The sequence below is a fragment of the Drosophila erecta genome, unplaced genomic scaffold (assembly GCF_003286155.1).
Source record: "Drosophila erecta strain 14021-0224.00,06,07 unplaced genomic scaffold, DereRS2 tig00000092-arrow-pilon, whole genome shotgun sequence".
Lineage (NCBI taxonomy): Eukaryota > Metazoa > Arthropoda > Insecta > Diptera > Drosophilidae > Drosophila > Drosophila erecta.
The window spans coordinates 3,700,074-3,711,919 of NW_020825207.1; the positions used below are offsets into that span (position 1 = coordinate 3,700,074).

An 11,846-nucleotide genomic window follows, 5' to 3' on the forward strand; every position below is an offset into this window, starting at 1 on the left:
TTAACAAATAAACACAAATAAACACTCCAATGGAATTTATTCAAAGCAATTAGAAATTTTTTTTTTTAGTTATATAAAATCCATTCCTTATGTACTCTGAGTCACAAGTTATGTGCCACGATAAGTGGAATATCCAAAGGGATTGAGTAACAAGGGAATGTGATAATTCTGGTTCTCACTGCAATCTACAATTAAGTCGATTGCTGGATACAGGGTCTTCACATTGCGCTCTGCGTAATAGGCGCCCACGTGAAAGGTCAGCTTGTAGATCCCGCTGGGGAATTGACCGGGTTGCAAAAGCAGGCAGCGACCATCCGCATCAGTTTGGGCCGCCCGAAGGGATCTCCACTCCTGAATCTCGTCCAGCCTGGAAACTGTTACTCTCACATTGGCTGCCGCCTTTCCCACTGAAGTATCCTGTAAAGGATTTGTAGAAATACAAATAAAATTACGTATATATAAAAGTTGAAAATAGGTTACCAATATGTGGGTAGAACATTTTCGCGCGTCCATCCTGAGGGCAACTTTAAGACTAAAGATCGTAGGTATCTCTGGTATCTCAGCAGATAGCAAAATATGCAGATTACTGTTTATCTTAATCTTTGATTGCATTTTGCATTAAGCAATGGAAAGTACTGATAAGGATGACAGTGGGAATTAGAGGACAGAACACTTTTGGAGAATAAATCAGAGCGATCTTTGGGAAATGCATATTCGAAAAAAAGATAAATAAAATTTGTTGAAAAAGTAGTCCATTCCAAAACAGAATGTTAAATAAAAAAAGTTGAAATATAAGTTTTTAAGAGTATAAAAATCTTTGATGCCATACGTTTTAGTATTTATTTAAAGTATTAGTAACTTCGTCATTGATAAGAGCTGGTCACACTACCTGGCTCGTTTGAACTGCACGTGTTTACAATTTCGTTTGGTTTAGCAAACTGAGTTGAACATTTACTTATAATGGCTGAGGAGGGACCACCGGAACCGAGCATTGACTTTGTCCCAGCTCTTTGCTTCGTACCACGCGGCGTGGCCAAGGATCGTCCCGATAAAATCGTGCTGACGCAGGCGGAGCTGGCCAGGATTATCGGTGATACGCAACAGGAATTGGACGAGGAGAGCGACGACGAGGCGGAGGAGGGCGAAAATGACGCGGAGGACCATAACGACATGGATGTGGACGACCACGAGGATGCCAACAGTGAGAACCGAGATCCGCAGGACGAGTTCCAGTTCCAGGAGTATGACAACGAGGCGAATGCCAATGTCACCAGTTTGGCCAACATCGTGGACGCTGGCGAGCAAATTCCCGATGAGGACGAAGACTCTGAGGCCGAGGACGAGGTGATCAAACCCAGCGACAACCTTATTCTGGTTGGTCATGTGCAGGACGACGCCGCTTCCATGGAGGTGTGGGTGTTCAACCAGGAGGAGGAGGCTCTCTACACCCATCACGACTTTCTGCTGCCCAGCTTTCCCCTGTGCATTGAGTGGATGAATCACGATGCGGGCAGCGAAAAGGCCGGCAACATGTGCGCCATCGGCTGCATGGATCCGATAATCACAATCTGGGACTTGGACATCCAGGACTCTATCGAGCCCACCTTTAAGCTGGGTTCTAAGGGCAGCCGCAAGCAGAACAAGGAGCAGTATGGACACAAGGACGCCGTGCTGGATCTCTCTTGGAACACCAACTTTGAGCACATTCTGGCCAGCGGCTCCGTGGACCAAACTGTGATTCTGTGGGACATGGACGAGGGCCAGCCACATACCACCATTACCGCCTTTGGCGAAAAGGTTCAGTCGCTGGAATTCCATCCGCAAGAGGCCCAAAGCATCCTAACCGGCTGCGCCGATGGATATGTGCGACTCTTCGATTGTCGCGACTCTGAAGGCGTCAACTCGTCCAGCATTCAGTGGAAAGTTGACGGTGAGGTTGAGAAGGTCCTGTGGCATCCCACTCAGAACGACTACTTCATCGTGGGCACCAACGATGGCAGCTTGCATTACGCAGACAAACGTTCACCTGGCCAGCTGCTGTGGTCCGTAAAGGCCCACAACGAGGAAATCTCCGGTGTATGTTTCAACAACCAGATGCCCAATCTGCTGACCTCCACCTCCACGGAGGGCACCCTGAAGGTATGGAACTTTGATGGCACAGAGGCAAAGCACGTCTACGAGCACGAGTTCAACATGGGTCGCTTGCAGTGCATGCGCCAGTGCCCCGAAGATCCCTACACCTTGGCCTTTGGCGGGGAGAAGCCTCCGCGCTGCGCAATCTTTAACATCAAGAACTCGATAGCCGTGCGCCGGACGTTTGGAATCGCTGACGCGGAGTAGGTAAATCGTCCAGCTACGTATTTATCTGTGTATATGCTTTATATGACTTAAATAAATATGAATTAAATTTAAGGACCCTAATGATTGAATTTCATGTTAATTAAAATTTATTGATAAGTTGTGCATATATGCACATTACACTTTTCTGCTTAAAAAACTAATAGACATTTCAGGGGGATGGGCACAAACGGAATACAAAACATTAATCCTAAACATTCCGAGCATTCCTTAAGACTACATTACGTATACCAAATAAACTTATCTGTGTTCCTAACTCTTGAATAGACCCACGCACATCAGAAGATTTCGGCGCGTAAAGTGCAGGGTAATGAAAGGCGAGTTCTTGCTGGGGAACGTCCGCATCAGGTAGACGTCCTCGTCGTTCTCATCCTGGTGATGCGACACAGTTATGTGATTGCTGATATAGTCTTCGGTAACCTTGTGGAAGTCCCACAGAGTTAGGTTGTTATCCAAGCCGGCTGCGGCGAGGACTGTTCCATCGCGACTGAAGGTGATCGTGGACACAGTGCTCGTGTGCCTTAGAAGTGTGGTGACCAATGATCCGTTCGACAGATCCCAGATGATGATGTTGTGGTCTACGGAACCCGAGGCCAGATACCGTCCGCAGGCGGAGAAGGCCAGAGAACTCACCGATCCTTTGTGGCCCGTCATTAGGCGCACCGACTGACCAGTCATGTTGTCCCACAGGCGTACTGTACGATCGCTAGATCCGGTGGCCACGTAGTTGGAATTGGGATGAAATTGAACACAATCCACGTCCGACAGGTGACCCACGAAGACTCGCAACGCTTGATTGGAATCCGTGGCCCACAGACGAGCAGTTTTATCGTAGGAGCAAGAAACAAAATAGTAGCCATGTGGCGCAAAGCGCACATCCCACACCGGGTAAACGTGGCCCCGGTAGGTGACCACGCAGGACCAGGTAAGCAGGGACCACAGCCTTATGGTACCGTCCTCGGAACATGAGAGCAACAGGTTCATCTCGGGGGCAAAGGCACAGCGGTATACGGGTCCGGTGTGACCCAAAAAGCTTCTGGTTACCTCACCACTTCGGTCATCAAGCATTCGCACATTGATATCTGCTGATTCCTTGTCCAGTTCACGAAGGGCATCTGCATCCTTCAGCGCACGCAGCTTGGCGGGTGTCAATGACCAAATCCTCACGCTCGAGTCTCCAAATCCACAGGCCAGCATCGTGGAATCGTCTGAAATCTCGGCACAGGTTACGCCCTGATGAGAATTGAGCACCGTGTAAAACACGGCAGAGGGCAGTTGATCCTTGTTGAGGGCTAGACGCTTGCTGGCTTCCCTGAGAGCTTTAAGCTTTAGCAACTTGTCCGAATCCTTCAGTTCCGGCAGAGGAATTCTGTCGATGGATGGAGCATTCGGATCCGACTTGGATTTTTTCGACAGCAGGGGATCCTTTTTCGGCTTTTTCTTTTTCGGGCGATCCGGGGCATCCGGATCATCGTCCTCCTCCTCTGGTGCCGGCGCTGGAGTGGTCAGAGTCTGAAAGTCCACTTCCTTGAGCAGTCCGTAGTACACCCGCATCTTGTTGTCCTGTCGCTTGGCCTCGCCGATGTGCGAGCCCGCTGTGGCGACGCACTGCAGCTTGTTGCGCGCCATGCCCTCGTAGGTGTCGAAATGCAAATACTTGGAAACAATGTCTGCCACCACTTCCTGCCGGCGATCCTGGATGTGTCGCTTGAACAGAGAGTGCGAGTCCCTGGACATGCGAATGACAAACTTATCCTGCTCCATGGCCACTACGAGGTCATTCTCAAGCAGCTCCTCCGGCTTGGACAGCATAAGTAGGCTAAACAGACCCTCTATGTAATAGCCATCGAGATCGCATTTGTACTTCTCAATGAATTCTTTGGCCTTTTCCCTTAGTCCACTGGCCAGTATCTTGAAGTAGATCTGCACCAGGATGGGGTACAGAACCATGGACAGCTCATGTTTGTATATGTCCAGGGAGTCCTCGACGAAAGTGCGCAGCTCCTTATATGCCTGCTCATAGTGCTGGGCATCAAAGCTGTCGTCGCCGATGAACTTTGCCAATGCCTCTGCAGCATTCGCCTCCGTCACCGCGGACTGCTTATGACCCTGCGCTGGAGATGGGACATGTTTCCGCTCCCGGTTGGCGTCTCCAACTCCCAGAGCTGCGCCCAGCACCTGCTGAACATCACTTTCACTGATATCCGACAACTCCGCACTGCTCACATTCGCCTCCTGGCAGAGCAGCTCTTCGGTGCTCTTCAGCTGGTACTTCTTGATGAGTTTCAGCAGGCACAGCAACTCACGCTTTTCGTGGGACGATTGAGTACCGTTTCCCCCGTTGATATTGCTCATTTCCAGACTCATTATCGCGGAAAATTAAAATATATTTGGAACCTGTGTACTATTTTGTTGTGCGTGGAAGTGTGTGACCAGACTTGCAGCGGCTAAAAACGCCTAAGTGAATAATGAAATATACTGAAATGATGCAAGTACCACCAAAATATACAGTAAGTACTGGCGATACTGGATTATAATTTATAATGCAAGATTTGATAAATTACATAGCTTTAGGACTGACAAAGCTTACCATTTCTTCGAAAATTTAGACCAATGACAACTTACATTGTATAAAAATGATTATTTTAATAATATTATGCAGGTTAGGTTAATAATTTAATGGAGAGATCATGAGGGCTTACTGTGGACAGCTGACAGAATACTTTTAGTATTTTTTAAGCAACTATATTACCAGAATCAAAACATTCGTAATGAAGAGGAGAGTAATTGTGAAAAAGGTAAAATCCAAAGTAACTGGCCAAATAAGCAAGCTAATTTTTAAAGCAGAGGGTAAAATTTGCTATGCATTAACAGGATTAACTTGCCATTGCATATTTCAGTGTATTTGTCTGGCCCCTACCTCCCAACTCCTTGAACTTTGACACCGCCTCCTCGAAATTAACCCTTGTACTCGTGCTTTCTGTTGTGTTTTTGTCCATATTTATTGTATGAAATGAATGAAAATGAAGCTGCGGTAGGTGCAAAACAAATATTTTAACCCTATTAGCTAATGTCGTGATCGATTTTCGCAGAAAAAAGTCGTTGGCAAGCGGAATTCGGTGTCGTTTGATCAACAAGATCCCGGACAGCCGAGATTCAGCTTCTCTGGAAGAGTACAGGAGCTAGTCGAGGGCTATAATTCGGCCATACAGCTGCTGGCGCCCAAGTGGCCGTGGTTTTTCTACCCCGGATATCTGACATACGCCGTATACTGGCGTTACGCCAAATATTACAAGGGCAAATTGCTGCTGACCCCCATTCCGAACCGCCTCTACGATCTGCTGATCAAGAACGAGCTGATCAAGTCGGAGCACCTGGTGTTCGCCAGCCAGGATGTGTACGACAACTATGCGGAATCGCCGGACGTCAACTTTATCAACTTGGTCATCCGCGGGAGGAGGGTAAGGATCGGTAAGCCATTAGCTTCAGATGAAGGCAATACGACGCAAAAGGTTATCAAGCAAATGCTACAAGAGGCGCCGCATACCATTGTGGCGCAGATCCTGCCGGCTGCTCAGTGCCAGCCCAATTGTCTGTATGTTCAGGTGGGTATCGAGAATAAATAAATGAAATATATGCTTTAATTCTAAGTCGGGTACAATTTTAGGAGAACTTCTACGGCAACATATTGGATCGCTTTCGAATACGCTCCAACTGTTGGGTGCAGCTGGAGCATTTTGCCGATGAGCAGACAATACCTGGAATAGCAACCAAAGCTCATGTGTATTTAATCGCGGATCCCCATGAACTTCCCGCCGAACTGACAGAGATCATCCTGAGTAACTATTTTAATACACCTCGACTTATGCATCGTGGACATACCTACCGCATCGAGGTGAACGCGGAGTTGGTGGGCACTGCGACTTATGCCCACTATTACCTCATATTCGCTCACCTGCACCATGTCCACTTAAAGTGTATTCACCTTGAGACGAAGGGTAGCGAGTTTGAGCTGCAAGCGGTTGTTGCCAAAAACTTTAGCAACCTTGTTCAAGTACCGGCATCGCACAGTTTCCTGCCTCGTCAATTGCTTGACAGCATGGCCATCGTTGAGAACTATCCAAGTGGTCTGCGAAAGCCTTATAAACTGTTGCGCTCCTCGGTAGATGCGTTTCTACCAAAAAAGTCCGCCTGCCTGTCCTCAAAGCACATCTTTCCTGTGTTCCTGCTTCAAGGCGAGCGAGGATCTGGCAAATCAAAGCTCGTGAACGCCGTAGCCCAAGAATTGGGAATGCATATTTACGGAGCAGATTGTGCAGAGATCGTTTCGCAAGTTCCCTCCCACACGGAGATGAAACTAAAGGCAGTATTTGCCAAGAGCCAAGTTTGCGAACCGCTTATGATTTGTTTCCATAACTTTGAGGTAAGGGGTTTTTTCTCGAGTAAATTTACAAATTCTATAATTTCTAATATTTTCAGATATTTGGCATAGACAACGAGGGTAACGAGGATCTGCGTCTGCTTTCCGCCTTCCATGTGCAGGTCCAGGAACTCTTCAACAGGGACCGCAAGCATCCAATTGTAGTCGTGGCTTTAACCAGCGACAGACACCTCAAACCCATGATACAGGGACTTTTCTTGGAGATTATAAACATTGATATGCCCAGCAAGGAGGAGCGATTCGAGATTCTCCGTTGGATGCACGTGCGCGAGACTTTCAACGATGTAATCTACAACCAGAAGGCCATTGGGCAATTGCCCTTGTTCTCGCTGGGGAATCAGTCGCGGTTCATGTCACGCATTTCTCCCAGTTGGAGGGAAACGCTCAATGTCCTGCAGGACGTGTCTGCAAAGTCACAGGGCTTTTTGCTGGGCGACCTACAGCTGCTTTACGACAACGCTGTTCGCATGAAGATTCGCAATAGGTTGGGTAGGACCAACCTGGATATGTCTCACTTTGCTAAGAACCTTACCGACATGCAGAGCTCTTTCGCGGACAGTTTGGGTGCGCCCAAGGTACCGAAGGTTTATTGGTCGGATATTGGTGGTTTAGCCAAGCTTAAGGATGAGATCCAGAGCAGCATCGGACTGCCGCTTAAACATGTTCACCTGATGGGCAAGAATCTACGAAGGTCGGGAATCCTGCTTTACGGTCCCCCAGGAACGGGCAAAACCCTGGTGGCCAAGGCTGTTGCCACTGAGTGCAACCTGAGTTTTCTTTCCGTTCAAGGTCCAGAGCTATTAAATATGTACGTGGGTCAGAGCGAGCAGAATGTACGCGAGGTCTTCTCCAGGGCTCGTTCTGCGGCTCCTTGTGTGCTCTTCTTGGACGAACTGGATTCCCTGGCTCCCAATCGAGGTGTGGCTGGTGATTCTGGAGGTGTAATGGATAGGGTTGTGTCGCAGCTATTAGCGGAAATGGATGGAATGAGCGATGGCGACACTAGCAAACCCATATTCATTCTGGCCGCCACCAATCGTCCGGATCTTATTGACCCCGCTCTCTTGCGTCCCGGTCGCTTTGACAAGCTTTTCTACGTGGGACCATGCTCAACAGCCGAAGACAAGGCAGCCGTTCTGCGTGCTCAAACCCAGCGATTCGCTTTGGAAGCCGGGGTGGACATGGAACAGATTGCCGAGCGTTTGAAGAGTGAAATGAGCGGGGCAGATCTGTACTCCATCTGCTCGAATGCATGGCTCTCCGCTGTGAGGCGCACCATAGACGGACACTTGAGTGGCGCCATAACAGAGAAGGAACTGGTGCCGGAGAACGTAATCGTGCAAGTAGAAGACTTCACGAAGTCTTTCGCCAAGTTTGTGCCTTCGATCAGCGCCAAGGATCTGGAGTATTTCAACAACCTTAAGGCTTCTTACAGTGTCTAAAGTGTGCGCAGATGGTTAACTAGTTCTAAGAGTGAGTTTTTTTACAGACATATTTCGTTGTTTTTCAATAAACCCGTTGATAGTTCACAATTCCCAGCGAGCTTCCACTCGCTTGAACCATCCGAAGGTGGAACTCTCATATCTCATAGGAACCAGCGTGTTGGAGTGCGACTCTGATTACTTTAGAAGACAGCAGGAGGTAGGTGATTCCAATTAATCTTGCAAAGTGGGTTCTTATCATCTTGGGCAAAACTTCCCCCCATGCAGAGTAGAAAAACTGCGTCTTCTGATTTAAATGATCCCTGCGATGATCTGTACACTATAATCTCGGGTTGATGAGGGATTCATTATCTATTTCAGCGGGCAGACAGCGTGCTTATCGCGATTCTCCGGTTTGTAGACTCTGCCAGGCAAAAGCTGTTGATGCCGACACCTAATCTCAGTGGGTTCAGTGCGAGTCTGGGAGGTGCGTCAAGAGGTGTTTCCAAACATTGTATATTTCCGTTTCCCTGTTATATAACAGCCATGGCTTTGGTGTGCGTGGAGGACTTTGAGAAGAAGGCTGCTGGGCAACTGGAGAAGAATGCCCTGGACTACTACCGCAGCGGCGCCGGTGAGCAGTTCACTTTGGGTCTAAATCGCGAGGCCTTCCGCCGGCTACGCTTGCGACCTCGCTGCCTGAGAGATGTCTCACGCCTGGACATTAGTTGCCACATTTTCGGGGAACAGATGAAGTGGCCTCTGGGCATAGCTCCGACGGCTATGCAGAAGATGGCCCATCCGGAGGGCGAGGTAGCCAATGCCAGGGCGGCCGGTAAAGCCGGTTCCATCTTCATACTCAGCACACTGTCCACCACTTCGCTGGAGGATTTGGCAACTGGCGCCCCGGACACTATCAAATGGTTCCAACTATACATCTACAAGGATCGGTGGGATTACACTCTTTATATTATATATGAAAAGGAATTACCTCTTATTAATCACTAACCTTTTTAAATACAGTACCATCACGGAAAAACTGGTGCGCCGTGCCGAGAAGGCCAACTTCAAAGCGCTCGTCTTGACTATCGATGCTCCTATCTTCGGCCACCGTCGCGCCGATGTTCGCAACAACTTCAGCTTACCATCGCACCTGACATTGGCCAATTTCCAGGGCGTTAAGGCTACTGGTGTGGGCAATGCCGCCATGGGCGCCTCAGGCATAAATGCGTACGTCTCTAGCCAATTTGATCCAACCATCACCTGGAAGGATATTGCCTGGCTGAAGGGTATCACTCATCTGCCCATTGTGGTGAAGGGAGTTTTGACTGCCGAGGATGCAGTGTTGGCGCAGGAGTTTGGATGCGCCGGACTCATTGTTTCCAACCATGGAGCCCGTCAGATCGACACGGTTCCGGCCTCTATCGAAGCTCTGCCCGAGATCGTAGAGGCCGTGGGAGAGAATCTGGTGGTTATGCTGGACGGAGGCATCATGCAGGGCAATGATATCTTCAAGGCTTTGGCTCTTGGAGCAAAGACTGTCTTTGTGGGTCGTCCAGCTGTCTGGGGATTGGCCTACAATGGGCAGAAGGGCGTGGAAGAGATGCTGAGTGTGCTGCGAAAGGACTTTGAGATCACCATGGCACTCATCGGTTGCCAAACTTTGGGGGACATCACGTCGGCAATGGTGGCACATGAGAGTCAATATGCTAAGCTATAAATCAGAAAGATACAAAGATCAGTAGATACATAAACCTTATCAAACTTGTCTTTATCAATTAAATAAACATGTCAATAAAGATAAAATGAAAGCAGATTCTAGCAATTAACATATGTATATTAACATTGTTTATTGTTAACACCTTTAATATTTTTCTCATATGAAAATTTTGTTAGTACAATTTTTAAAGATATAGATATCAGAAAAAAATGCTTTTTTGAATTCATATTAAGCTATGATAGTATTATTAAAATTATAAATCAAAAAAGATATTCATAATAGCGTATACAATTTTCGGTTACTGTCTTGCATATTAGTTTACAGATTCTTGTTGAGCTCTTTTCAAATAAAAGGCTTTCTAATACAACAGATCATTGCTAGTTTTAAATTTTTATAAAATTACTTAAATGGCGAAGAGCCATGAGTGATATCAGAAACGGTAGATAATCGACCGATAGCAATGCTCAGATTGATCGATGAGTGCGTGGAACTCGCAGTTATCGCAAAGCTCCCATCTCTATGGGGCATGTACATATAGGAAAAAATTAACAAAACGCGAAGTCGATTAAAATACAATGCTAGACGGTTGGTACTGCAGATCCCTGGCCAACCAGGAGGATGGCGCCATCAAGGACGAGCCGCCGAGTGACGATGAGCCCCAACCGCCCGCCAGAGATCGTGTCCCGCCAATTTCCCGTGGAGCAGCACCCGCTAGCTCATCCTCCGTTTCCGCGGGCCTGGGAGCGGGCGACACCGACTTCAAGGAGCGCTACAAGAACCTGAAGAAGAAGCTGAAGTTCCTCATATACGTAAATATCTAAAGTTGAACTTGGCCAACGGCAAGTCACAGCTTTTTGTGTTTACAGGAGAACGAGTACTTCCAGGATCTGTTGCACACCAACCAACGGCGTCTGCTAAAGGTTTCCCGGGATCGCACCTTCTTGCTGGACCGCCTGCTGCTGTACGAAAAGCCGGCCAAGGACTCCAGCGACTCGGATGCCACCGACAGCTCCGATTCGGAGCCGGCATCAACCTCAGGTGCCGCTGGGGGATCGCAGACATCAAAGGACGCTATTCGGCGCAAGCACAAAGACAAGGGGACACCGGGTATTCCAGGTGTGCCTCCGCATATGGTCACTGTGGGCGCCACACGAGGACGAAGACGGAAAATCCTAACCGGAATGTTGCCCGCAAACCACGGAATCCCAGCAATCGCTGCCAAAAAACAACTTACCGCTACCGTTTCACCTTCGCAGCAGCCACTGCAACTACACACTGCTCCAAAGGATGTGTCGCCTGGCTTCAGCCAAGCTGAGATTGCCCGCCAGCTGCAGGAGCGAAGACCCAACCCGTTGGAGCTTATGAGTCCGGAGTGTACTTCGGCCACCGTGCCCACAACGATGCTCAGCGATGAGAGCCCCTCGAAGTGGTAATAAGTTATGCCATTTCCATGTTGGCCCACTAACTTAATAATCGTGTTTTCTTAGTTATCCCAATGAGAGCCTGCAACATCTGATGGAGGACGACTCTCACTCGCACGAGGTGGCCGCCGAGGAGTGCGTGCCCATGGAGTACACAAGTTAATATTTTTTACTGAGCTAAATAATAAAAGCAAATAATTAAACTAGATCCATCTATGATCTTCATCGTTCGTGTTTTAAATTAGCTTTCTTGATCCAAGGCTCCATTGCGCTTTTCATTATTAAGATTGTAATTTAAATTGCTGCTTGGGTTTCGTATCGGTTTGTGGGTATAACAGATATATACAGCGATTATTACGATATATTGCCATTATCAATTTGTATACTTTATAACATTTGAATAACTGACTTCAAATGCTTAGTAGTATTTTAATTATACCAGCTTATCATAGAAATTGTTTCAAAAATGTTTGGCATCTGCGATA

At 47.8% G+C, this 11,846-nt stretch overlaps 6 protein-coding genes across 8 annotated transcripts; 4 read left to right on the plus strand and 2 right to left on the minus strand.

The window, feature by feature from the left end:
• Positions 1 to 20: 20 nt before the first annotated feature.
• On the minus strand, positions 21 to 659 carry LOC6547209 (5-hydroxyisourate hydrolase). The gene is made up of 2 exons (XM_001976122.3): positions 481 to 659; positions 21 to 417 (listed from the first exon to the last, which is right to left on the minus strand). The coding sequence occupies exons 1-2, from the start codon at positions 610 to 612 to the stop codon at positions 109 to 111; spliced, it is 441 nt and encodes a 146-aa protein (XP_001976158.2). The 5' UTR covers positions 613 to 659; the 3' UTR covers positions 21 to 108.
• Positions 660 to 851: 192 nt separating this feature from the next.
• Positions 852 to 2,421, plus strand: LOC6547208 (periodic tryptophan protein 1 homolog). Its single transcript, XM_001976121.3, has one exon. The coding sequence runs from the start codon at positions 961 to 963 to the stop codon at positions 2,338 to 2,340; it is 1,380 nt and encodes a 459-aa protein (XP_001976157.1). The 5' UTR covers positions 852 to 960; the 3' UTR covers positions 2,341 to 2,421.
• A 3-nt stretch (positions 2,422 to 2,424) lies between these two features.
• Positions 2,425 to 4,810, minus strand: LOC6547207 (transcription initiation factor TFIID subunit 5). Its single transcript, XM_001976120.3, has one exon. The coding sequence runs from the start codon at positions 4,723 to 4,725 to the stop codon at positions 2,611 to 2,613; it is 2,115 nt and encodes a 704-aa protein (XP_001976156.1). The 5' UTR covers positions 4,726 to 4,810; the 3' UTR covers positions 2,425 to 2,610.
• A 264-nt stretch (positions 4,811 to 5,074) lies between these two features.
• Positions 5,075 to 8,361, plus strand: LOC6547205 (peroxisome assembly factor 2). 3 transcript variants are annotated; one of them, XM_026980726.1, is made up of 5 exons: positions 5,075 to 5,156; positions 5,233 to 5,392; positions 5,451 to 5,963; positions 6,026 to 6,781; positions 6,838 to 8,361. In XM_026980726.1, the coding sequence occupies exons 2-5, from the start codon at positions 5,372 to 5,374 to the stop codon at positions 8,239 to 8,241; spliced, it is 2,694 nt and encodes an 897-aa protein (XP_026836527.1). In that variant the 5' UTR covers positions 5,075 to 5,156; positions 5,233 to 5,371; the 3' UTR covers positions 8,242 to 8,361. The 3 variants fall into 3 exon arrangements, with proteins under 3 accessions (XP_026836527.1, XP_015011574.1, XP_026836526.1); XM_026980725.1 differs by having other exon boundaries at positions 5,080 to 5,156; positions 5,259 to 5,392; XM_015156088.2 differs by lacking the exon at positions 5,233 to 5,392 and having other exon boundaries at positions 5,078 to 5,156.
• A 250-nt stretch (positions 8,362 to 8,611) lies between these two features.
• On the plus strand, positions 8,612 to 10,049 carry LOC113563682 (peroxisomal (S)-2-hydroxy-acid oxidase GLO1). Its single transcript, XM_026980727.1, has 2 exons — positions 8,612 to 9,170; positions 9,244 to 10,049. The coding sequence occupies exons 1-2, from the start codon at positions 8,665 to 8,667 to the stop codon at positions 9,938 to 9,940; spliced, it is 1,203 nt and encodes a 400-aa protein (XP_026836528.1). The 5' UTR covers positions 8,612 to 8,664; the 3' UTR covers positions 9,941 to 10,049.
• A 359-nt stretch (positions 10,050 to 10,408) lies between these two features.
• LOC6547286 (INO80 complex subunit E) lies at positions 10,409 to 11,569 on the plus strand. The gene is made up of 3 exons (XM_001976117.3): positions 10,409 to 10,749; positions 10,807 to 11,369; positions 11,428 to 11,569. Exons 1-3 carry the CDS (start codon positions 10,516 to 10,518, stop codon positions 11,522 to 11,524), a joined length of 894 nt encoding a protein of 297 aa, XP_001976153.1. The 5' UTR covers positions 10,409 to 10,515; the 3' UTR covers positions 11,525 to 11,569.
• Positions 11,570 to 11,846: the final 277 nt, after the last annotated feature.

What these genes read in the sequence shown, in the direction of transcription:
- LOC6547209 (XM_001976122.3), bottom strand. Translation starts at nt 612, where the DNA reads ATGCAATCAAAGATTAAGATAAACAGTAATCTGCATATTTTGCTATCT. An exon ending in AATGTTCTACCCACATATTG is followed by an intron (nt 418 to 480) that starts GTAACCTATTTT and finishes AATCCTTTACAG; the next exon opens with GATACTTCAGTGGGAAAGGC.
- LOC6547208 (XM_001976121.3), top strand. Translation starts at nt 961, where the DNA reads ATGGCTGAGGAGGGACCACCGGAACCGAGCATTGACTTTGTCCCAGCT.
- LOC6547207 (XM_001976120.3), bottom strand. Translation starts at nt 4,725, where the DNA reads ATGAGTCTGGAAATGAGCAATATCAACGGGGGAAACGGTACTCAATCG.
- LOC6547205 (XM_015156088.2), top strand. Translation starts at nt 5,130, where the DNA reads ATGAAGAGGAGAGTAATTGTGAAAAAG. An exon ending in GGAGAGTAATTGTGAAAAAG is followed by an intron (nt 5,157 to 5,450) that starts GTAAAATCCAAA and finishes CGATTTTCGCAG; the next exon opens with AAAAAAGTCGTTGGCAAGCG. An exon ending in TTTGTTTCCATAACTTTGAG is followed by an intron (nt 6,782 to 6,837) that starts GTAAGGGGTTTT and finishes TAATATTTTCAG; the next exon opens with ATATTTGGCATAGACAACGA.
- LOC113563682 (XM_026980727.1), top strand. Translation starts at nt 8,665, where the DNA reads ATGCCGACACCTAATCTCAGTGGGTTCAGTGCGAGTCTGGGAGGTGCG. An exon ending in CTATACATCTACAAGGATCG is followed by an intron (nt 9,171 to 9,243) that starts GTGGGATTACAC and finishes TTTTAAATACAG; the next exon opens with TACCATCACGGAAAAACTGG.
- LOC6547286 (XM_001976117.3), top strand. Translation starts at nt 10,516, where the DNA reads ATGCTAGACGGTTGGTACTGCAGATCCCTGGCCAACCAGGAGGATGGC. An exon ending in AGCTGAAGTTCCTCATATAC is followed by an intron (nt 10,750 to 10,806) that starts GTAAATATCTAA and finishes TTGTGTTTACAG; the next exon opens with GAGAACGAGTACTTCCAGGA. An exon ending in GATGAGAGCCCCTCGAAGTG is followed by an intron (nt 11,370 to 11,427) that starts GTAATAAGTTAT and finishes GTGTTTTCTTAG; the next exon opens with TTATCCCAATGAGAGCCTGC.